A 24,481-nucleotide genomic window follows, 5' to 3' on the forward strand; every position below is an offset into this window, starting at 1 on the left:
AACTTCTCCAGGCCACTGCATTGCAGTTTTCTCCTTTTTATTTTTCTTTCTGCAGTTCTTTCTATTCTGCAATTTACAGGTCTTGCCTTAGTCAGAACACTAGGCTGACATCTGACACTGTGGAAACTTAATATATATTGCATCAGTCGATAAAGTGATTAATCAAAAACAATGGCCAACAAAATCCAGCACCTCAGTTGTCTCACTTCTCTCATTGGCTTAATTTTTACCCAGGGATAGTGGCCAAAAAGAAAGAGTCAGACTGAGGTCTACTCTGATTTCGGATGAATGTTGGTGGTCTTGAGTTTAGTTCCCCAGCTAATGTATCAAACACATTTGTTCAATTTTTACTGTGTACAGAACAGAGAAAAAGTATCAATGGCAAAGTTGATGATATGAGGAAACAAACACTAGAGTTGGGACAAATTAGAGAAGCAGAGTACATTTGAAAAAGGCCCAGAGATACAAGCACACCCACATATCAAAGCTATTCACTGATAGGAAGGTATGGACATACCTTTAATATACAGAAATACACAAAATCATTTCAATAACCTTCTATGTCAATCCTAAGACTCTCCAGAGTGGTTTTCCAACAATTATAACTTTCTGATCCAAACTGTTCTTTTCTGTATTTACAACAATATTAATAATGTCCAAATGCCAATCTGAGACATATGCCTCATAGAATTATTAGAGAAATACCATTTGTTTGCTATAAAAATATTTAATTATTCTTTTTATGGTGAGAGGCAGCATTTTCTGACTTTCAAATCAGAAGGCTGTGACTTAGAATATTGATTCTATTTTCTCACTTTTTAAAAATCTTAGTCTCAAAGTTTTACCTCGAGCACACTTGCCCTTTCTGTACATTTCCTTACTGTTAGGATAAGTCATTAGAGTAATAGCTTATATCACAGCTTGGCTATAATGCATTCTTTATAACAGCAAAAGTATGGATAGAATCTCAAACTCAAAAAAGTTATCACTCCTTAAATTCAAATGCCTGTGCTTGCTGTTCTATGTACGATGTCTCTAAGAAATGCCACCAAAAATAGGCACCAAGCTCATAGCAATATTCAAAAATGAAAAACATGCTTCCAGATGCCAAGTATTTATAAAAGCGAGGCTGTCTGCCTCCTGGAGGGGATAAAGCTTATCAGATGCACGGTAGAAGTTATATAGAGCTCTAGCAAATCTAAAGACGAGATGCTATTTAACCCAGAGGCAGAAGCAGAGTTTTCAGGCTTAGACCCTTGATCCAAAATCTTAAGTAAAATTGCCTGCAGTATATGAGAACTAGAATGCAAAAACGGCAGAGGTTTGAGGGGAAGAGTAGGAGAAAGGAATGAGAATAGGAACCTTGTTTTTCCCAATTGAGCCTCATTACAGGGCCCCATGAACGGCCTTTTTGGGGGAGGGCGGTTGCTGTTGAATACTGCTGTTTTATGTACTTTCATTAGTATATTAATTTTTGTACTTATACCCTGAGGCAGTTTAATGACGTGAGCAATTTTTGCACAGAAGAGGAAGAATCTTACATTTTCTACTCTCTGCTGTCAGAAAGTTTTGACACACCATGAGGGTATTCTCATGTCATCTGCAACTACATTCTCTGCACCTGTTCCTTTGGTGTCCAAAAATTACTTCCAAATTGAATGAAAGTATGTACTAGACACCTGTAATACACTTGTCTAATTTTCTTTGCAGAACTTAGTCTTCCTAGTCAAAGTGCAGTTCTAGATGCTACATTTTTGAAGACAGAAAGAAAACACAGATGTAAAATGCAAATTTGGAGCTGGAGGTATCTTATACCCAGTACAGAAAAAATATTATTCATCCTTTTGAATTTTTTTTTAACATAAAGCAGAGGTTGGCAATATACAGACTACCAATCAAATCTGAACCTTGCCAGTTTTTTTTTTTTTTAATAAAGTCTTAATGGTACACATCCATGCTTACTTGTTTAAGCATTGCCTGGAGCTTTATAGAAAAGTTTACTGACACCTGGTCCAGAGCATGCAAAACAAGTATCTGTATGCTTTAATTTTACTTACTCTCACTTTGCATCATGCTTCCTTTTATTGAAATGAGTAGCATAGAAATTTTGAAGTTTAGATCTCCAAATATTTTTGACATGCATTCCAAATGATGAAGTCCTCAAAATCCTGTCAAATAGCATCTTATTAACTGAAAGGCTGTTGTGCTTCACTACGATAGCACCATAAGATATAGAGGCTGCAATTCTAAGCAGAATTTGCAAACAAAATTTATACCTTGGTGCTTCTGTATCAAACCTTCAAAATATTATGCAGCTCCATACTCTACAGAATATGCCCCATTCCTTATAGACATATAAATGCCACCTATTTCCCCTGACCTTTTGTAACAGCCCTCTATCTCTGCCACCGTGGTTTATTATAAGTTGTCAGCTCTGCATATCCTCCCTACATCAATCATAGGAAGAAAGGAAGATCCTAAAGATTTCACCCTTCTGGCTCCAGTCAGCCCTGCATCCAAATCATCCGGGAGAGACAACTGCATGTCGTATTTCTAAAAAAAAAAACAAAACAAAACCACTTGTGGTGGTGATAAATTTTACTAACAACCTTTAGAGTTAGAAAGTTTTTCTTAGGCCTTATGCTTTTCTATGGTTTAATTCTCTCCCTTCCTCCAACTCCGCAGAGATGAGGAACAGAGTTATTCCTTGATTTCATTTAAAAATGCTTGAGTTTTGATATTTTGAAAGCCTCAGGTTTTGATTATTCCAGCAATGCCTCTACCTGCATAGGATGGTTCATTTTCATTCTTCTTGTTCATAAGGTGACAAGAGATCCCTAGTGCCCCCACTTTAGAGACCTCTATCATTTTATTGTGTTTGTTTTTATTTATTTTTCTTCCCTTCAGAGCATAAGAGCTAATCTTTACTCATTCCTTATTTTGTTATAGCCACTGAAAAGTGTGTCTCATTTCAGTCCTTCCAGTAGATCTGTAGGATACTTCCCATCATTATCCCCATTTTAAAATAAGGAAGTTTTAGAGATAATGTCATTTATTCAGTATCACACAGCTAGTAAGTGACAAGGCCAGGATGCAATTCAAGGTCTGTCAGATTCCAGAGGTGAGGTTTTTGCCCACTGAGCTCTGCAGCTTGGAGAGCAGAGGTTGGGTTTAATGATATCTTTGTTTCCCTAGACTAGATTCTAGTATACAGGAGATTCTCACGAAATGTGTGCTGAATGAATGAATGGCTGAACACATTTTTTAAAAAGTGTTTAAAGTCTATGCCAAAAATATTAGCTATATCCTTAATAATTGCCGTGTCTTATTTTTGTTGTGACTGAGCCAGTCTGTCTATTTCAAAATTTGTTTGAACCAGATATTTAGATATTTAGTGAAAAGGAAAAATTGGAGAGTAAATCCCAGGGGACAAATGAATATAAATTACTTTGAAGAACAAACCAGAAAATAATCCCAAAACTTGCCATCTCTGAACTAATTTACTTTCCGAATTTTCAAATGTCTTGCCTTCATGATTAAAACCTTTTTATTCCATATTGTCAGGCCACTGACTCTCAGACATTCACCCACGTTTAAATCTTCTTACCTCACTCATTGCTATAATTCAAGATGCAAGTCGAAATTTGAGGAGACTCTCTCCCTACAAAGCTTTTTGAGTGAAATCTCAGTCTTCTTTGAATGGGATTTTGACAGATTTAAAAGTGTCAGTGATATTCCCAGCACCAGGATTTCATTTTAAATTAAGCAAATATACATTTACTTAATAGGTTGGATTGACTCTTTTTTACCTTTAAATATTAGTTATAAACACGGATTTTAACTATATTACCTATATTATATTCAGGGACCCTTATTTTAACCTTTTCCAGCAATTTTTATTTTCATTCCATTGTATACCTCTAAACTTACTGATTATTATACTGGAACAACTTTCTCAATTGTTCTGACTTTTAAAAAATCTTGCAACTTGTTTAATAATGCATATCTTATCATGCAGCATAACATCTGATTTATGATACAACTTGTCAATTTTCAAATGAAATAAAATGCCCATAAAATGAGGTTTCCCAAGGAAGACATCTATGAAACATAATAAAATTGAAGCCCATTTGAATTAAGTGTTCCTCTTTGGGGTATATTAAAGCAGTCTGTGTTATTAAGCCACAGTAGCTCAGGTTATATCCCTAACTTCTGAAGAAAACATCATGAAGGAAAAAATAGTGTGGATGCTCATAAAACCTCCCAGGGCACTATGACCATAAACTGAATATTGCTTGCAATATCTTGGATTCACTGTCAGAGCCTGAATATTGGGCTGCCTGGCCCATGGGTCCAATCACCAGAGTGTTTTTTTCCCCTTTGTTCTTATGAGATGAGGAAAGAGTTTAATAAATGAACCAAAATTGAGACTGTGTTTGCTAGGACTCTCCCTCCCCTCCTTTCTCTCATTCTGACGACTACAGTGTCTTTTTCAAAAGAACATAGCTGTTACAAACCACACCTGGCCAGCTTCCAGTTGGGAAATTCAATTTTTGTCTATCTATATATCCTGAGAAAGTCCCCCTGGATAAAGAACTAAATTATCATTTAGAAACTCGCATTGCCTTGATAACAGCAATGGTCACATCCAGTTTTCTATTATTACCTTTTACATTTGTCTATGTTTACTCTCAGTAGAGCTAGATGCAAAATTACAGAGCTTGACCAATGGAAAAGCTTGTTGGATTGTTAATGTCATATGGTGTCAACCACTGAAGCAGTATATGTCAAAATATAAAGGTTTCTGAGATCACTCAGCATTGAGAATTCTCATTAGAGTCCCATGATCAATGCAACTTGGTTGAACTGAGCTGCTATGGACTGAATGTGTTTCCCCCAAAATGAGTATGTTGAGATCCTAATTTCCAATGTGATGGTATTTGGAGGTGGGGCCTTTGGGAGGTAATTAAGACATGAGAGTGGAGCCCCATGAATGAGATTAGTGTGCTTATAACACAGACCCTGGAGAGCTCTCTTGCCCCTTCCACCATGTGAGGACACAGAGAGAAGAGGCTGTATCTATGCATTAGGAAACTGGAATCATACCAGACACTGAATATGCTAGTGCCTTAATCTTGAACTCCCCAGCCTCTAGAACTGTGAGCAATAAATCTTTGTTTTTTAGTAAGTCACTCTGTCAACGGTAGTTTTGTTATAGCAGCTTGAGATGACTAAGATAGGAGCATACAGATGCAGCAGCACACATACAGACTCTGTCATATATGAAAAAGAATATTGTCTCATCAAGATATAAAATGAGCATTCTGGTAAGAATGTTACCTCTTTCAAGGAATAGAAATAGAAGTTCTAAGACATTACTAGTTACCTGAAAAATTGCAAATGAAGTACTAGGGAACACTTGTAGAAGCCAAGCCTTCTGGAGAATTTAGTGTGGCTTCCAGAGTAATATGAAAATCCAAGATGCATTTAAAACAGGTGATACGACTTTGGACTAAAATAGATTATCCAATAGTCACGTGTGACAATAAAAACTTTAGTGAGAATATTTATCATCAACAGTCTCTCAAATGTCATCTATTTTCTACAAACTGCATTGAGCAGGTGGCTCCCCATTTCCATGATTATCCTCTATTTCTGGGGAAAATATTTTTTTGGAAAGGTCAAAATATTTCAGTTGAAAAATGAACGGTATATCTGAGTGACACAGGTAGGGCAATATTTAAAAAAAATGCATATGACAGGCTGATTTTGCTTAACTGAGTTTTATAAAATTCTCCCAGGGAACTTATCTTCCCCATGTTACCAAAATGCAGAAAACTCAAGTCAGCTAATAGAATTCTCTCTACGCCTTCGCCTAAAGCTGTGGAGGATGGCTTCTGTGATTTAGTAGGCCTTCTCCCTCCTTAGTGCCAGTGACTAGGTTTTGCAATATTACTGAGGATTTAGCATCTCAGCTCGCTGTTTCTGACTATCCAAAATGAGGAAGATGAATTATTTAACATCCAGGAAGCACCAGCTGTGCTCTCTCCTAAATGCTGAGCTCCCCAGACCAACAGGATTTACAATGGAAATAGGTTTCTAATCTAAATAGGCCTACAATTTTGACAAGTGAACAAGCCTAAGGAGTTTTTCCTCAGTGGAGAATAGATATCAGGGAGCATTTCTTAGTGGCTTTCACTGGGCATCCTAGAAATTCTTCAGAGATCAGAGACCAGCTTGCTGCCAAGTGGACCAAGTTCTTCTGAAATGGAAGGCACATTCTCCGAGACCACTGAAAAAGATGACTGACAACATGCAGTATGAGGGATTTAGGTGAGGTACAAAGACGATGTTCCTGATAGCTTGTGTTACAGAAGGCGGAGAGAAATCGGAGAGAATTGTTTCCCTCAATGTTCATAGAACTAGAGCAGTGGCTCTCAATGGAGCAATTTTATACTCCAGGGGACATTTGGCAATGTCTAGAGACTTCTGTTTTTGCTTTTCACACCTGGAGGGAGGAGGAAGATGCTATTAGCATGTAGTGGGTAGAGGCCAGGGATGCTGCTAAACATCCTACAATGCACAGGGCAGCTCCATAACAAAGAATTATCTAGAATACTAATAGTGCCAAGGTTAAGAAACCCTGACTTAGAAAATCCACAATTTGTTTGAATTCTCTTATATACTGGAATGCTTGAGGGTTCTATAATGAACTGTTTCAAGAGGACTTTCTATGATTCTAATTAGTCTACCTGGCCAAGTTTTAGGAAGTAAAATAATTCTCACATTTGTTTAATGAGGATGAAAAAATGCTGATATACCTCCCAAGTGAGCATACTCCAAAGACTGGTTCTTCCTTTGTCTCAAGTGCTCTCCCTATATTTCTCCATCTGATTCTAACCTTCATTTTTGGAAGGAGTTCAAATCCCACTACATCCTAAAAACCTTAGGGAAAGATAAAGGAGATCCATTGTTTCTATGAACTCTTATCTATAGCAAGTAGTGTCTGCATTGGGCATTTACTGCCTTATAGACTCACTGTATATATATGACATGTCAACTAAGTTGTAAATTCCTTGCTGGTTGGGCTACTATTTTATACTGCTTCAGTAACACACAATCCATTATTATCTTGCACACAGTAAGGACTCCATAAGTGTTTATTCACCATATCTTCATATATTCTAGGTACTCTCAAAGTAGTGTTTATTACATAAAATTAGAAAGACCTTGGTTGCCAGTTTCCTCCAGTCTAAATTTGTGGCAGAAATATTTCAGTATAAAACTATATAAAATATATTTTTGTTTACAATGATTTCTATTCTACAAAGCCAAGGTGTGTATTTTGATTTCTGGCCTTCATAAAAACTGGATATCAACATGACTTATTAGAAAAAGAAGAATTATGGCAGGTCATTCTATGTTGCTAATAAAGAAAGGAATAATGGAATATAATAAAGAGAAATAGTTTTATAATAGAGAAGTGTCATGATATTAGCCAGGTTTATTAGAGCTTTAGAGAAGTATTCCAAGAAAAGTGGCAGACATTCGATCAATTAAATGAGGTGCACATAAATTGAACTTAATAAAACTGACTAAATTGCTTCTGGAAAAATTCTATAGGGAATATACCTTTATTAGTTCTGAGTGAGGATGGATTTGATGATACAGTCAATCCTTTTCCACTTTTAATCTTGAGTTCCCCATGAAAACCAGCAGGGATAACTTTATTATATGCAACCAAACTAAAGATTGGGGGACCTATCTAGCTGGCCAGTGGTTTAGGAATGAGTAAGAATGTATGTACTGTAGTAAGATTACTGGCTCCATCCGCTCTGAGTGGACTTTAACTAAAGTTACTTAACCATCAGTTTTCTCACGGTAAAAATGAGCTTAATATAAAGTAGTGTTCCCACTGGGCTAGTGGTGACAACCAAATGAGTTTATGCATGTTATTTGGAGCAGTGTCTGCTCCAAGTGACACAGAGCACTTGGCCCATGGAACACACATCGCCATTACATGGCAGAACTGCTCTCATGGATCCACATTAGACATGACTTGATCAATCCCTGGCTTCAAAAAATTCAAAGAAAGAGGCTTCCCAAACTGCAGCCTTACTACATCTGCATTAAAGTAAACAAACAAATAACAACAGCAAAACAGAGGACTGGAATTATTACTGAAATAAGTAAAGTAAAACCAATGTATTGTCATACTACAGTCAGATAACAATATCTAGGTTTTCCACCCATAATAATTGAATTATTTGGGCACTTACTTAATGCTGCATTTCACTTTGCTAGGTACAAAGAATCCTTATGAAAAAAGAAAAAATGCACACTTCCATTTCATGTTTCTTAACACAGAGACTTGGAGTCCTACAATTTGGAGATAAACATTAATTCTTGGGAATGTGTATCAAACAACCTTTTGATCAGTAAATTGTGAGATTGTTTTTGTTGATTATTTTTACCCATCCTGTTCCAGAAATATTTAATGTAAATTTTTGTTAAAGATATAAAAATGACTCATTTGTTTAATGGGAATAAAAATGTTGATTTACCACCCAAGTCAGAGATGTTTATTAAACCAGGTATTAACTGCCCCCACAAAAAATAAGGAATTAACTCTTTATTCTTTGTCCTTATTACAAATGCTCAACATCTTAGCTGTGGGTGCATCACAATTTCACCTTTCGCTGTGGATGCTTCATTATTTACAAGGGAAGTCTTATGTTTGTATATATACTTCACCTATATCCCACAGTTATCTTAATAGTTATCACATACCAGGGAGGAAAGACCAGAAAGTAAGATAATTTCTGGGGTCATGGAAACTTCCACTATTCAACAATCTTCTGGCCAGGTCCTCTGGATGATTAATAACCCTCATGTTTTTTCATCTTGGTATTTCTTGGTCCATACCCATAAAATTTTCCTGCTTTGTATTAATTTTTTAAGTCCATAGCATTATTGGGATTTTATGCTGACTTCATAACCTTCAGAGTAACTGATCATAGCAAAATAGTTCCCTGCTTACAGGGAGCAGCTCTCCATTGACCTCAATTTTAATGAATACATTTGGAAAAAGAAAACATTTATTACCAGTTGAAATAAGGAGCTCTGAAAGATTTCCCCCAGCAGTAAAGCCTATTCTTTTTTATTATTACTATAGAGCTCTTGAGGAGGCTGAATCTGATGTAGCACCAATTCTGGATTATTTAGAGCTCTGGATCATTTTGGGCTAACCTTTAAGATTCAAGTTACCAGGCTGTGCTGCTAACTTCCTATTTACTTATTATCTTTCTTCCTCACTAGATTGTAGGTTTCTGGAAAAGAAAACCTATGAGTTACCTCTGTAGCTCCAGTTCCTGTAACCCCAGTGCCTGGCACAATGTCTGAAACAATGTAAACATGGATTAAATCTCTATTGAGAAATGTTATTTAGAAGAATAAGGTCTATATAGGGAGAGGAAAGTTCAGAGCAGGGAAAATACTTGGATATCTCTATAAAGAATGTTTCATATGTGTTTAAAACCTAGGACGTGCATCAGTTTCTTGAACTTAAAAGTTTAATGTGTCAGGTGCTAAAAACAAAAAGGGTGAGAGGTTGAGAATGAGATCCATGTGCAAGAATTTTCATCCAGACTAAGAAAATATAATTGCCATTTACAAGGTCACAGGTAGAGGATGGTTCAAAAAATATAGGCATGACCAAGGTTCTCCTTCTTCACTGGAGGAAACACAAATAGCAATGCCTTGTTTTAAATAGATATGAGAAATAATTTTCTTCTAGAGAGACATTAGATAGTTACTGAGGAACTTTACATGTAACAGAGATTTTTGAAGTGTGTAGATTATACAACCTTCCAAAATTTCCGTAGATGGAGACTTGTGAAACTATATGCACCACATACGATGCTTATATTAAACTCTTTTGAGGTATGTCACCATTTCTTAACATTTTTGAAAGCAGTAAATAGAAGAGGAGTTAATTCCCTATTTTATATGGCTCTGCAAAATATAAGGTGGGTAATGGATTCAACGTTGTAAAGTGCTTTTTACCTTCTTGTCAAAGATAAAGTATTTAATACAAAGATGGTGGTGGGGTACCAAATGTTTGGCTCTCTTTCTATAATGTATAATTTCCAGTTGCCAGTGTCCAGTGGTGCACAACACATCATTCTTATGGACTGGGAAGACACCCTTCCACCTCGTGTATCAAGTGATTTATAATTGCCATTTAAAAATAATAAGAGAGGGAGTATATGATTTGTGAACCCACTGGGCTGCTAATGGAAAAGCTTTCTACTGACCCAAGAAGGGCGCTTAGATTGTTATGGCTCCTATGTAGCTGGAACTACTTTAAATATTCATTGCACTTTAATGAACACACTTTTCCTTTAATTAGACATTGTGTTAATACTGTTTTAATAAGGATTGACTTGCCATAATGATCTGGGGAAGCCGGGATTTATTTATAAATGAGTTAGAGGTATCAAGCTTGGTAAATTGGTAGATACATCTAGAAAAGAAGTATACATAATATTATGTTCATAGGTGAAGAGAAAAGAAAATGTGCAATTTGGCTGAAGATAGTCAACTAAGTCTTGGTTAAATGTCTGGGAGTATTTTAAAACTCTTTACTATCATGCTTTTAAAACTTAAAATGTGACAATGAAAAAGTGAAAAAATTCATTCACCTGATCATTTATTCATTCATCATGTATTTCTTTATCTCCTACTATATACTAATCAAAACTATGGGCTAACAGTGGATAGCATTGATGAACCGGTTACAAAGTAGCAAACACTGACCATTTTAGGATGTGTGGGAATTTAGGTTATCTTGATGGAAATCAGAGAGCTAATAACAATTTAATAAAAATTGAAAGCTTATTTCAAGTTTTGGTATTATAATTCTTTGAGCTATCAAGATTTATTATTAATACTTTTGGCCCTACTACCAAAATAATAAATACCATGAGCCTACAGGTTTTTTTTTTTAAATTAACCTATTATACTTGCAGAAATGTATTAAGTGAGGGTTCCTTTTTAAGGTGTCCAGGGATCTATTTTCCTAATGATGAGCAATTCAGGACATCTTTGGAGCATAGCAAATTAATTGAGGCATCATATTTTTGGCCAGTCAGGTACAGATTAGGGAAGTACAGGAAAGGATAAAGTTGTCCCCTTTAGCTACAGAGCACCCATGGAGGCAGCTTATTTGTCAGGAAAACAGACTGTATTGGTGTCAAGGCAAATATTCTCTCCTTTGAGACCCCAAACTTGGCCTGAAGCTGAGTTTCAGGGGAAGCAGCATGGGTCTTTTTAAAAAGTGTTCGCATATCCTCTCATCTTGTCTGCAAAAGAGCTGGGTAGGATGGGGGACCTTTTTCTGGTCTCAGGCCTCACAGTGTTTCTCAATCCAGTTATCTGCTAGAATCGTTTAAGGAGCTTGAAAAATACCAATGCTCAGGCCCTTTACCCGGAGATTCTGATTCAATGAGTCTGAGGAGGGGCCCTGGGCATCATAAAATTGGACAGTTCCTGAAGTGTTTCTTTGGAGAATCATTGAGCTATATCAAGGGAAAAGCAGTAAAAATTACTTGATAATAGGGCAAAGCCACAAGGTACACTTAGAAGCTTAATATTGGATGTGGTCCTTAACAAAGTTATTTACAGCATTTTGAAATTGGTCTATAAATAACACAGGTCCTCCTAATTTCTATCCAAGGTTTTCCTTGGGACACCTGATCCCCAGGAACTTGTTCACCTATATTTATATTTTGCTTTCATAAGTGTAGGTACTTATGAAAACAACATTCTAAATCATATAAGAAAATGTTATTTTCCTACAGCTTCTATTGGCCGTAGGAAATGTCTGTTAAGGATTGTGGGATTCAACCTCAAACCACTGCCCCAGAAGTATTCTAAAGATAACAATAAATGAATAGAGTTAAGTAAATTATGTAAAAACTACTTGCTGTGCTTTAGTGCAATCAATAAAATGATAATCATGAATATGCTATGAAACAATGAAAATAAACAGGATTAAAAAGACATGCACCCTATGATGATGACTGTGTATTTTGTTGCTAAAAACTGGAAATAAATTTTTTATAGAATTGGTGAGTGGAATGGTAAATGATCCATTGCTTGGTTTCCTAATCTTTCTGTGGTATTATTATGATTTTGAGTTTATATTAATAAAAAATAGCTACAATTTATTAGGAAACTACCAAGTGCTAAAAATTTTGAAAATCTGCAGGGTTGATGTTAACAATGTAATACAGAAGCACTGAGGGACAAAGATATTAAGTAACATGTCCAAAGTCACATAGGAGTAAATGGAGAAATTGGATTTAAACATAGATTTGTCTGTGTCCTATATATTACTCTCTTCATCATTATTTAAAAATTTTCAGAGGGACTCTATCAGTAATTGTCTCTCCTACCTTAATCCATTACAAAAGAAGACTCATCTCAATAAAAACATTTGTTGCTTTAGGCTAAGTGAGCCAGATTATCAATGAATGCTTATAACTTTAATGCCGTCAATGAATTGGCAGGACACTGAGCTGAGGGAAAGATGAGAGGTGAGACGCTCTTATAGATTTAGTTATCAATGATCAATATATTTTTTTCTATCTGGAGGAAGATGTGTAGGATAACATCAGTTTATAAATAACTTTTTAAGACAAATTAACTCTAAAACTAAAATCTTGATCATTGTCGAGGAAGAGATGCTCTGATAAGATGTGATTAATAAATAAAAAAAGTTTCACAGCCTAGAAAGAATACAATGCCTTAAAAACAATCCCCAAGGTAAAAATGGTTGAAAAAAATGAAATGAAAGTAAGCGTCAAGCTGCTAATACTGGCTTTGTGTGCTATTTCCTTAGAGAGGTATGCTCTGTTTACGAAAAGGGGTCATTGAACTAGTTCAGACCCTGAGCCGCTCTCATCCCCCTGGGGTGCTCTCGCAGGGTGAGGCTCTGTCTCCAGGGGCCCTTTCTGGTGCCCTACTGTCCCCATCCTCCTACCCTTTTAAGCAAGCTCCGCCTCACCTACCTGAGTCTTTGCCTGGTGGGGATCATCCCCTACATCAAATTGTACAGGAGGACCTAGTTCCTGAAAAGGGAGAAATGACAAGCTAGGCTTTTCCCATGAGGATGGGTAGTATGAAAGAGCCACATATGGAATATTAGGATGGTATCCAATGTTTTCCACTCTTAGTGGAAAAGTATGGTAAGTGTTGAATTAAATAGATCCAGTAAACCAGAATCATCACTAAATGAGAATTCCCTTCCTAAACAAACACATTTACATTTATTTCATTTCATCAGTCATTTACTGAAGGCTTTCTTACATGTAAGACTCTGTTTATAAATTATGGGGAAAAGGCTAAAAATGTGAACAAGATAGAATACGTATCCTTAAAAGCTTTATAAGTTTGGAAAACAAGACAGGTTTTAAATAGCGCATATCCTTATTAGTGCTGTTGCACAAATGTTAACAGCGTGCTTCACCTTTCTTTTTAATGAAATATTTTATGCATCAAAAGGATAACCTATGCTGTCTAGTTTAGGGGTTCAAGTTTTGGCTTGCTAATATTTCCATCCTACAAATTTTCACTAATATGCACCCATCATCTATTCTCAGTAATCAAATTTTTCTCATATATATACACATACACACACACATATATATAGGTGTGTAGCTTCCGTCTTCTCATAGTTAAAATATAAAACAAAAGACATTTTGGTTAAGCAGAATCTTTATTAAATGTAGTCTCTTAGAAGTATTAGAACAATAAATGTAACTTGGATTTCCTAAGATTAGAGTATGCAAATGAAGTCATATTAAGAGTAACTTAAATTTCACTTGCTCATATTCCCTCTTAAATAAGAGGGGAACTGTGGTCACGGCAAAGGTTCACCTATGTATTTCTGGGTGTGCTTAGAATATCTTTTACTAGTGTATAACTAGACCTGTCATGATCTTCCTCTTTAGTTCCCTGGCTGATGGTCACTACTGTGAGCTAGAACTGGTGCTGGTGGCCCTGTGACACGCTGAAGTCTGTGCTGGTCTCCAGATGTGATTCTGTGAATTCCCATGGTGCCAGATTTGCCATATCAAATATAGAACACCTAGTTAAATCTGAATTTCAGATCAGTGAAAAATGCAATATTACATACCCTAAAAATTATTGTTTCTTTTAATCTGAAATTCAATTGAACTGGGTGTCCTATACTTTTATTTGCTAAATCTGTCAACCCTAGCAGGTGCCCAAGCCATGTTATGCTCTCCATAGTCTCTCCTGAGCTGAAGCCACGAGTGCTGTGTACAGGTGGGAAAAGTGCCTCTCCCTCCCTCTCTTGGTGGCCCTTTGCTTCCTGAGCCAAAAGCTGTGCTGCTTGTGCCTCATGTATTTTAGGGCCACTTTTAGAAATAGCTTTCAGAGTCTTTCTGTAGCCATCTCTCTTTAGGGCTCAGACATAGCCTCAGGTTATCAGACTGGTTGGAGAGGGCTTTTGTCCTATTCCTTTATAACATTCTCCAGGGGCTTCCCCTACAGATTTCCTCCTTGTTGACTACATCCTCCCAGGCAAATTAATTTATGCAAAGAAGGCTACCCACCCTATTAGTTCATTAGACACAAACAGTTATGTTTTAGCAGAGACTCACTACAAATCTGCATAATACAAGTTAGACTGAGACTAAGAAAACTTTCTACCTCTCAAGTGCATGGAAGTACTTTCTACTTTAGGATACACTTAGAGAAGCTCCATGGAAAAAGTGCTTTGGAGCCTCAGGTGTTAAGAGATGTGCATGATTTTGACAATGTGAAAGAAATTCCAAGCAAAAGGAAGAGTATGAATAAAGATAAGAAAACAGGAAAGTTCAGGGTGTGTTTGTTCAGGGTGTGTTTGATTTCTTGCAACATATGATGTAATGTGACCTGAAATTACAAGTGAAGCTGGTGTCCTAGCCAAAAAAAGTTCTCAATGGCCATAGTCAAAAATTTGTCATTTTTTTCCTCCAGGCTATGGGAAACTCTTGTAAGAGTTGGTTAGGGAAAATATAATCAAGAGATGCATATGATCTTGTTACATAGGCTAGATTGTAAGTGTGAGAAATTATGGTAAGAAAGAGGAGATTATCACATAAAATAGATAAGACATAATGAAGGCCCAAGGTGGAGACAGAATCTCACCCTGCTCCAGACCTACTGAAGGAGTGTCTGCATTTTTAACAAGATCTACAGTGATAATTGGAGTTTGAGAAGCAGGGCTTTAGATATTACGAATTCATTTAATATACTCACTATTATGAGGGAACTGCATTACAAAGAGGTTAAAAAATGTACCCAAAGTCATAGAGTTAATGGGCCTCATAAACCCAGACAATCCAGATCCATCAACCCTGATCTAAATTATGTTACATACACGGACTCAAGAAATTCTTAACATGGCCTTTAGCACTTTCACCACCACCACTGTTTAACCTCCATCAGCAGTGGCTTTGCGTGTCCTCCGCACCATAGTCTTATCTCTACCATCTAATTCACCCTCTCGCCCTGCAGATCTCTGCTCACAGTCACTTCCTGTAGAAGACCATATCTAACATCCCAAGACTTGGTATCCTACTCTCACAGCACCATGCAATTTTCATCCATGATATGCTGTAGTTATAAATCTATCCGTGATTCTTGTCTTTTTTTTTTTTTTTTTTTTTTAACTAGACTCAAATTCCTGGAGTGCAAGGATCACATTTCTTTCGTTTCTCAGTGAATCTCAGTGGCCAACCCAGTGCCTGAAACATAGCAGACACAACAGTTACCTAAATAAAAGTGTAGACGAATGGCTTTTGACTCACCCACATGGTGTAGATCTTACTCACATTAGTATGGTCTACATTGACTATTAGAACCGAACTTTCTCTCTCCATGTCATTAAAAGACCTAGTGAGGTGACAGGACAGACCTGAACATTCAAAGAAAAGAGTAAACTTTGAGGCCGAACCCTAAATATCCAAACTTCCATCTCCAATGGACATCTGGATCTGCTTTCAGAACCTCCTGAAGCTATGAGAACCCTTGAAACATATTTCTGTCTTTTCAGCACACAGAGCCTGTATCTGCCTTCTTTCTGAGACAACAGGGGAAAGCTCTCCACACTGGGAGGGTAGCTTCGGAGGAGAAACATTGACTCTTCCAGCACAAATCCCGTAACTAAACACAGCCCATTCATTTCTGAGCACTGCTCATCAGGCACCTTTCAGAGGGCCCTGGATTTGCCTGAATGACAGAGAATGAGTCTTGATTTCAGCGAGCGACTCTGCCATAATAATGCTGTCTGAAAAAAGCAGAGATTACAATGCCACTTGAAAGGTACACTTCACTGTAATTTTGTATTTCATTTTTCCCCAAATACTCTCGCTCCCATGCATGGTTCCTATATCTTCTGTTCTCGTATAATAATTGGGCTAACTCGGGCTTAATGTTGCTACTATTGTGAAATAACTGCAAAGGGGCTTGAGAAAAACGCTGCTGATTTTTTTTTTCTTAAAGCGATGGTTAGATTTAATTTCAACATTTTTAGAAAATATTGAAAGACAGTAATCAGCTTTAAGCTTAACCAGGTGACAGGCTCAACTGTAGATAATACAGATGAGGGTTTTTTCAGTGTGGAACAGCCACTTGATAATTCTCCAGACGTTTCTTTGATGTTTCCATCACAAACCTCAATGATACAGAGAAAGGCTCAATTACCCTATTTCCTTATGGTGTTTTTGGTCTGAAACAACACATGTTACATCGAACTCAAGTGATGAGTTAGGAGGACCTAGATCAACCTCCAGTCTTAGATCTGAGCTTCTCAAATGCTAATGTGCACGTGAATCACCCCAGGAGCATGCTGAAATGCAGATTCCCATCAGAAGGTCTGCAATGAGACCCGGGGAGTTTCAATTTCTCACAAGTTCCCAGGTGATGCTGATGCTGCCAGTCCTTGCACAACACTTTGAGGAGCAGGATCTTAGAAACCAAAATGAAATGAATATTGTGGCTTACAATGCAATTTGGCACACTCTTGAATCAGAAACATTGTCTAAATATTTCTCTGTGTCAGGGCTGTTATGAATGCAAACTTGTCCACCAGCACACTGGCAGGAACACTCCAGAGAAATGAGTCACTCCATGATTCCACCCTGGGGAAGGGACTTGAGTGATCTGTTTGACTAAGTTAGGGAAGAAATAGGCCTGCTGTCCAATCTAGAAGCTTGGAATTTTCAGATTTCTTCCTTAAAAATGTTTACATTTGAGCATATGTAGAAATGTCTGGATGTATCTGAAATAGGTCTGAGCATATGCTGGTCAACTCTAAAACTGAATTAAAAGCAATGTGGTCCAATCATGGTGCAATAGATAATGGGTTAAAATGCATTAGCTCCAAACACAATATATTTTAAAAGCACAACAAAGATTGCTTTAGTTATAATAATTTTTTAAAGTGGGAAAGATTAAGAAAAAACTATTATAGTGAATTGTTGTTTAAAGTGTCAGGAAATGCAAAGGAGTGTGGCTTTTTGGTGGGTGATGACCTTGGTCCCCTCATGCGCTTCCATCATGGTGTATGTGTCCCTTTGGCTTCTACCCCCCACTGCCACTCCAAGCCCTTGGTGGTCTTGAGCCACTGAAACCATCATCACATCAGCTGAGCGTAAGGAAATGGGAAGAAGAATAGAAAGAACATTCCTGTTCTTTTTTGTTTTTTATAACTCTGTCTTAATCCTTGAATTTTGAAAATGGAAAGAAGCTAAAGTAAGTACTTATGCAAATTATTTAATTTGGTTTAAAGTAGGTCTCTGCTGAAACCAAGAAGCAAAGGAGCTAGGCCCCAACACCAAGCAAGTATCCAGTCCACTTTTGTTGCTCAGAAAAGTTTAGTAAAGAAACTCACCCCAACATGGTGGTCAGGAGATGTGGTTAATGTCTTTCAATAGTACTAGTCAAATCTAATACAGCACATCTACTTAACTCCAGAAGAAAAATATGCTAGAATATGTCCCCAAATCCACTGTTATGATATTTATCTACTATGTTGTAGAATGTTACATGAGAATCATATAACTTCATTGACTGACAAGAATTCTGACAATGCTATGGCCTGGCTCTATCATTTTGCACAGGAAGAAGCTGATGCCCATATTGGTGATGAGACCTGTCTAACGTCACACAACTGATCTTTAAAGAACTGGCATAGAACCCAGGTCTCCTGACTATTTATCAACTTAGAGCACATTGTATCTTCCCATATCTTATGCTATCTCATCAATTCTTTTTTCCTGAAGCCAATAATTCCCAAGCTTCTTTAGTACATAAGCCCCTGGCTCAAAACCTTGGGCCAGATCACAAGCTTCTTATTTTTAGGTGATCTTGGAGCCTTACCCTGTTTTTTGCTGAGTTGATAGAAAATGATATTAAAGGTAAAATCATGTTCTATTAAAGAACTTACTAAACTCTTTGTGGTAGGAATTTGCTAAACACTTCACAGTAGGTGGATGGTAGGAGTTTGCCCAAACTAGAAGGTTCATTCTGTGTTACTTTCTTATGATCCAGTCACCCTGAGTGAGCAATGGAAATGGTGTGAAAGATTCACAGGGGTCTCTTACCATGGATTTGAGATGACTTAGGAATTACAACCCTACTTCTTTCTTAGTACAAAGGGCTATTGTTACAGAGAATGGTGCAGGATGTGATAAGACCTAATACTGTATTGTGGTTAGGAATGTGAACTTCAGTACCAGACAGACCTAGATTTAAATCCCGCTTCAACATGTACTAGCTTGAGAACCTCATAGAAGTCACTTAACCTCTTGGTCTTTAGTTCCCTTACCTATGAAATAGGAATAAATATAGTCCCCTTGACTAAAAAAATTGTAAAAATTAAATGACATCTTGTGTATAAAACACCCAGCACCATGTAGGACACAAACTGAACATTCAATAAGGTAGTGATGTTTTCATGTATTAAGAGATAGAAAAGTAAGTTTAAATCAAAATATCAGAGAAGATTCTGGTATCTATAACTTATGAGGTTTTTAGAATGAATTTGGGAAAGAAGTCAATAACATAACTTTTCTCACAAATCCCCCCCAAATAATGTGGTCTTTACTTTTCACGTTGGCTTAAGTTCCACTGAGCTTAGAACTAAGTAATTAATGGTGACACCTTCCAAACTTGGAGGATGCAGTCAAAATGTATCCAAATCAACACTGTCTTCTGTTAAGAAGCAGGAAAGTCTATCTTTGCTCCTATTCTTAGATGTGGTTCATTGAAGAACATACAGACTACACTTTAACATCTGTTCAGAAGTGTGGTTATTAATGGAATATAACAGGAAAAACAAGCTGAGGGAAAACAAATCTACTTCACTCCTTTCTCACTGTTTGCGGGGATGTCGTGATGTAAACTTGCAATTAAACCCGTCTCTGAGGACCACATTCGTCTCTTCATCTTTACCTGTGTCTTCTACTGTGGCTAAAATAAAGTTCTGGCGACACAGAATTGGTACTTTCATGGAACTAGCCAGGTGGAAAAGTGAGGTTGAGGTTGTGATGGCCTATCTAAGAAGCAGGGAAATATTATCTGTAACTACCTGAGTTCCTTGAATGATAATGAAAACATTTCTTAGAGTCTCGAGCAGTCCCTGCCTGAGAATTTTGAGAGCCTGTCTCACTTTAATTATGAGACTGGTTTCACCAATATGTTAATACAAGACAGGTTTCACCAATATGTTAAGTATTTTACTTAAAAATTCAGTCTGGCCACTTATATTACTTTATACAATATCTTTGATGTGTATATTTTAATACGGGAAAAAATAGACCACAAATTATCAGGGTCATAATCACTTCACAGAAATCTGGATAATATAGAGAATATCTTAAAAATAAAAGAATACCACAGAGGTTTGAAAAGTGACTATAATTTTGTGATATTGCAATATAAATGCACAAATTAATCAATAAACTAACCAATGAATGCTCATTGTAAATATGATTACATAGAACTGGACGAAGTTGGAACAGGGAAGGTGAATAAATAGTATGGAAGGAATATAAGAAGTGACCCTTGAAATTAATCAGGGATATAATATAAAGAATCTAAAACAGGGCACAATTGTATAATTCATGTCACATAAGTGTAGGGATTTCAGACTTTGGCATTTTTTTCTATACAGCTTTTGAAATTGTGTAAATGTTTCATTTCTTCTGTAGTATTTTAAGCCAGCTGCTGCTTTTTTTCATACCAGCTTTATCTAAGCTTCTATTTAGAATTCCACAGAAGGCAAACTTTCCCTGTCCCTGCATGTCTGGATCACCTTGTCAAGATAATCATGTTTATCAGAAGTTCTAAACCTTTCTGTGCTCAGGACTACTTGGGTGTCTTAATGGTATTTCGAAGATGACCTTCTGATTGTCACAGTGAAGGTTTCTGACCACTTCTCTCTGTCAATCAGTGTTTATACGTCTTGAAATTGTCTCTAATCACTGACCTACTGCTGCTTTCATGTCAAGTAATTGCCGATTCATACTCATATTATCCAGCCACTGCTATTTATTATGCAGCTTCCCTTAACTCCTGATTCCCTGCCCACCAACAGCATTTTCCAGCACTAAAATTTTCCATATTGGACAGAGTTGGGAAGAGCGGTGCCCCAAATATGATAGAGGAAAGCAAAATGAATTTGAGGGCTAAAAAACGTACATATAGAAATTTCCCTCAAATCTTGTACACCAGTGGTTCTCAAACTTTAGCATGCATCAGCTTCACAGAGACCCACCTTGAGAACCAGTGCCACACATGGGGTAAAATAATTTCCCAATATCACTTAATTTTTTTAAAAGCCATCTCATTTTGCTCTGTGCTAGGGAGTGCTGATCCTGGGAGGCCCTGGAGACACCTTGAGAAGATTCTAGGAATCCATGGTACTCTTGCAATTATATTTTATATTGCACAAGCATGTGTGAGATTAAGTCTAGACGCTCGAGAAGGCCTATTGCTCTCAGAAGATCTCAAAGGGCTCATGTACCCAAACATGTTTTAAGGACCCCCACTGATGCCCTGCAGAAAGAGCCAAGCCAATATATTTGAGGAAACATTGATATTAGAATATCACAGAGTGTGTAATACTTCTTTTTATGGTTAATAGAATAATTCTATTATCACCATTGACCTTTACAATTAATTACTCCCTTCTTTTGTGATTATCCACTGACTCCTACGAAGATGCATATCAACCAACCAATCAGTAAAAAGGTTTACATAAAGCACCCGTTATAGGTTTTGGCCTATAATGGTGTTGGCTCAATGGGGTACCCAAAGATTGCAGAGTTCCTGCTTGCAGGTAACTGTGGGTGAGGACTCTGACATCTACTACTTTTAAGCCCAATGAGTATAAGAACTCTGATTTTCTTGCCCCAAACTCTGTCTTGTGTACCTAGAGGAGCACCTAGGAAATCACAGGATCACAACCAATGATTATTAAATGAGTGGATTAAATACCTCAAGGATTTGTACTGTACATGCATACCGATATTGCCAAATGGACAAAATGTCCACAGTGGCTGACTGGACAAAACTCTTACACCTGGTGAATACTGCTGAATAAAGGCAATGCAGGACCCAACCAATAATTCATACTAATGAACTGCCAAGTTGACTTAATAGGGAAAACAAACTGAAGTTTAAATATGACAGTTTCAAATCTTTCTTTACTCCAGACATTTGGCATAGAAAAGAACTCAGTCAAAAGAGCACAGGCTTGGAAGATTACCTCTCTGCCACATCCTTTTCTCAACCAGCAATAACGTGGATGGCAAAAGATTCAGGAAATGAAAAGCATGCTGCCTGACCACACATATCCATCAGGCTCCTGTCAATAAGTGAAACGCAGGCAAGCCTTTACCTAGAGTGAAGGCTGATAAATCATCTGTCTAGTTTCACTAAACCTCAAGGGGCTGCTCAGCTTTGTAAAGCTGAAACCCTTGTCAGCCTCTGGATCCATTTAAATGAGGACACCACGTTAAAAGGAGGCAGGTTGTGAGATTTCCCAAGGAATCCCTGATTTCCAAGTGCATTAAATCCTACATCAATTCAGGCAAAAGAGTTATTTTCTCTAAAAAATACTGAAAAACTTATTTTTTGTTGTGTATGAATACTGACTCTGTGAAACAAATGAACAGGAATCTTAGTGATTTCCTACATTAGGCCATCTATTCTTAATACTGGGGTCCTTCCTATTCCATTATCTCTATGGAAGTGCACTCATCCTCACACACATTAAAAGAAAGAACATTTCTTCTTCTTGGGAAACACCTGTCTTGGGAGTTCTTGGTTATGCAGCTTCTGAGCATGCACAGGGTCGAGCATACAAATGGTGCAGTGACTCTTTTGGAAGTCACATTTGTCCCTGAAACTTCAGTCACCTGGAGACTGCATGCCTCATTGCCTGCAGCAGCTCAGTCCTGACAGTGTAGAATGAGTTCAGAAATCTCATTTGAGCAGCAAAATTTAAATGCAGAGTCTAAACAGCACAATATATTTAATGCTGAAATAATCATTCTTTGTGATTCTGGCTGACTGCATTTTTTTTCTTTTCTTTTGTTAATGGGCCGTTATAATCATCTTGCTTTGGTTTGGGTTTTTCTTTGTATGTGAAAGGAATGTAACAGGACTCAGTAAACTACTCCATCAGTTAGGTGCACATCCTTATTTTTATACATAGAAAATTCCTGCTTCTTTTGCTATGCAAACACACATACACATAATTCCTGGAATCCCTACTACATTCACAACCCACTGCTTTCAGACACACACTCGCAGGGCACCAAAATACAAACTCCTTACATGCCAAAATCAAGCCAGGCGGAAGATGTAAAGAGGTGGATATGGCACCAAGTGGACGTGTAATCAGTAATAAGAAATACATTGAGCCCATAATGAAATCCCCCAAATTGTTCAGGATTCCCCCTCCCCCTCCATTCACTGATTTATTAACCCTGAACAAAGATGTAATTGCAGGGTCTCAGAAACAACTTTTTTTTTTTTCTTTTTCCTTTTTTTTTTTTTTTTTTTTAATTTTTGGCATTGTTTTGTTTGGCCTTGAATTTCTTAATATCTAGTCATACCATTCATTGTCTCTTTTCTTCCCTCGGTTGCCCATCTTCCCCCCGCCCCCAGAAATGAAAGAAGCATTAGCTTCTGAGTCTGAAGGATGAGACCTCTGCATTTTCTTTGCTTGTTTAGGGCAAGAAATGAAGTGCTGCCTCTTTAATTGGCAGAAGCATGCAGAAGGAGCATACCTTTAATTTAGTGTTGGGATACCTCACTTGCACCCTGGCTGTTGTCTTATTGGAGACGGCAGCCTGCCTGAGATCCTCTAGCACTGAAATAATATCATCCAGCACGCATTTCTTATCCTGATTTCTCAACACACACAGATGGGAAAAAGTATAATTATAGCCCTTGTGGTTCACCTTCATTTCCAGCACGGCTCGGTGGGTCTGCAGGATCCCCTCAGCCTGGAGCAAAATATTGTCCCCGGGTGGGGAGAGGAGGATCACCCTGCCATACCTCCCAGGGGTGTGTAAGTCCGAATAGAGCTGGCTTTTGGACTGGTCCAGGGGGAAAAGGCTGCTGGCCAGGCTGCGCTCGATCTTGGCCAGGCTGTGGCTGGGAGCGACCAGGCGCTCCAGGTCGCCCTCGGGCTCGAAGCGGTTGAGCGCGCTGAGGCCGAAGGTGATGGTCAGGACTGCGGGCACGGTGAGGAAAAAGACCGGGTGCCGGCTCACGCACAAGCCCAGCCTGTGGCAGAACGATTGGAGCCCTCTGCGAAGCACCTGCCGCAGCATCCTCCACCAGATCCAGCTCGCAGGCGCTCCCGGCCGTCTTAAAAAGCACATGTGACATGTGTAAGCGCCGGGCTACCCCGCTCTCCTCCATCCCACCCCCTCGGGGCCAGTCCCCTCCGCCCCGCCGCCGCCGCCTCTCCACCCCCTCCGCGCTCACCGCCCCCCCTCCCAACCACTCTGCCTGGTCTTTCCCCGGCCCCACCTCCATGCGCTCCTACTACTCTTTCAAACACTGCAGCAAGTTGCAGCAAGGCGGGCAAATATCCACAGCGCGCGTGGGGGCGGGCGGCGGGTGCTGCGGGGGCGCCGCGGGGCCCACCCCCTCCTCGGCCTCCCCGCGCCCTCGCCGCCTCCCGCGCTGCCTCTCACCGCATGAGCAGCGTTCCCTCGGTCTAGCCCTTCATCTCGCTGCTGCAGTCCCCTGTCCTCTCGCACTGGAGGTGGTTCCGTGCGGAGCGTCCCACAGATGTGAATTTCCTCTCCGTCCTGGTGGGGTTCGGCGCCCAACTGGAACCATGTGCCTCGGTGTTGTAAGAAGCAGACATGTGCCCCATAAGGGG

The 24,481-nt window shown here is 38.3% G+C and overlaps 1 protein-coding gene across 1 annotated transcript in view; it reads right to left on the reverse strand.

The window, feature by feature from the left end:
* Window positions 1–23,972, reverse strand: part of PTCHD4 (patched domain containing 4) — a 192,824-nt gene extending 168,852 nt beyond the window's left edge. Inside the window, exon 1 of the mRNA XM_069488694.1 lies at window positions 23,547–23,972. Coding sequence (XP_069344795.1) covers window positions 23,547–23,972 — 426 coding nt within the window. The remainder of the gene's footprint in view (window positions 1–23,546) is intronic.
* Between the last annotated feature and the right edge of the window lie 509 nt (window positions 23,973–24,481).

This window comes from Eulemur rufifrons, chromosome 15 (genome assembly GCF_041146395.1).
Source record: "Eulemur rufifrons isolate Redbay chromosome 15, OSU_ERuf_1, whole genome shotgun sequence".
Classification (NCBI taxonomy): Eukaryota; Metazoa; Chordata; class Mammalia; order Primates; family Lemuridae; genus Eulemur; species Eulemur rufifrons.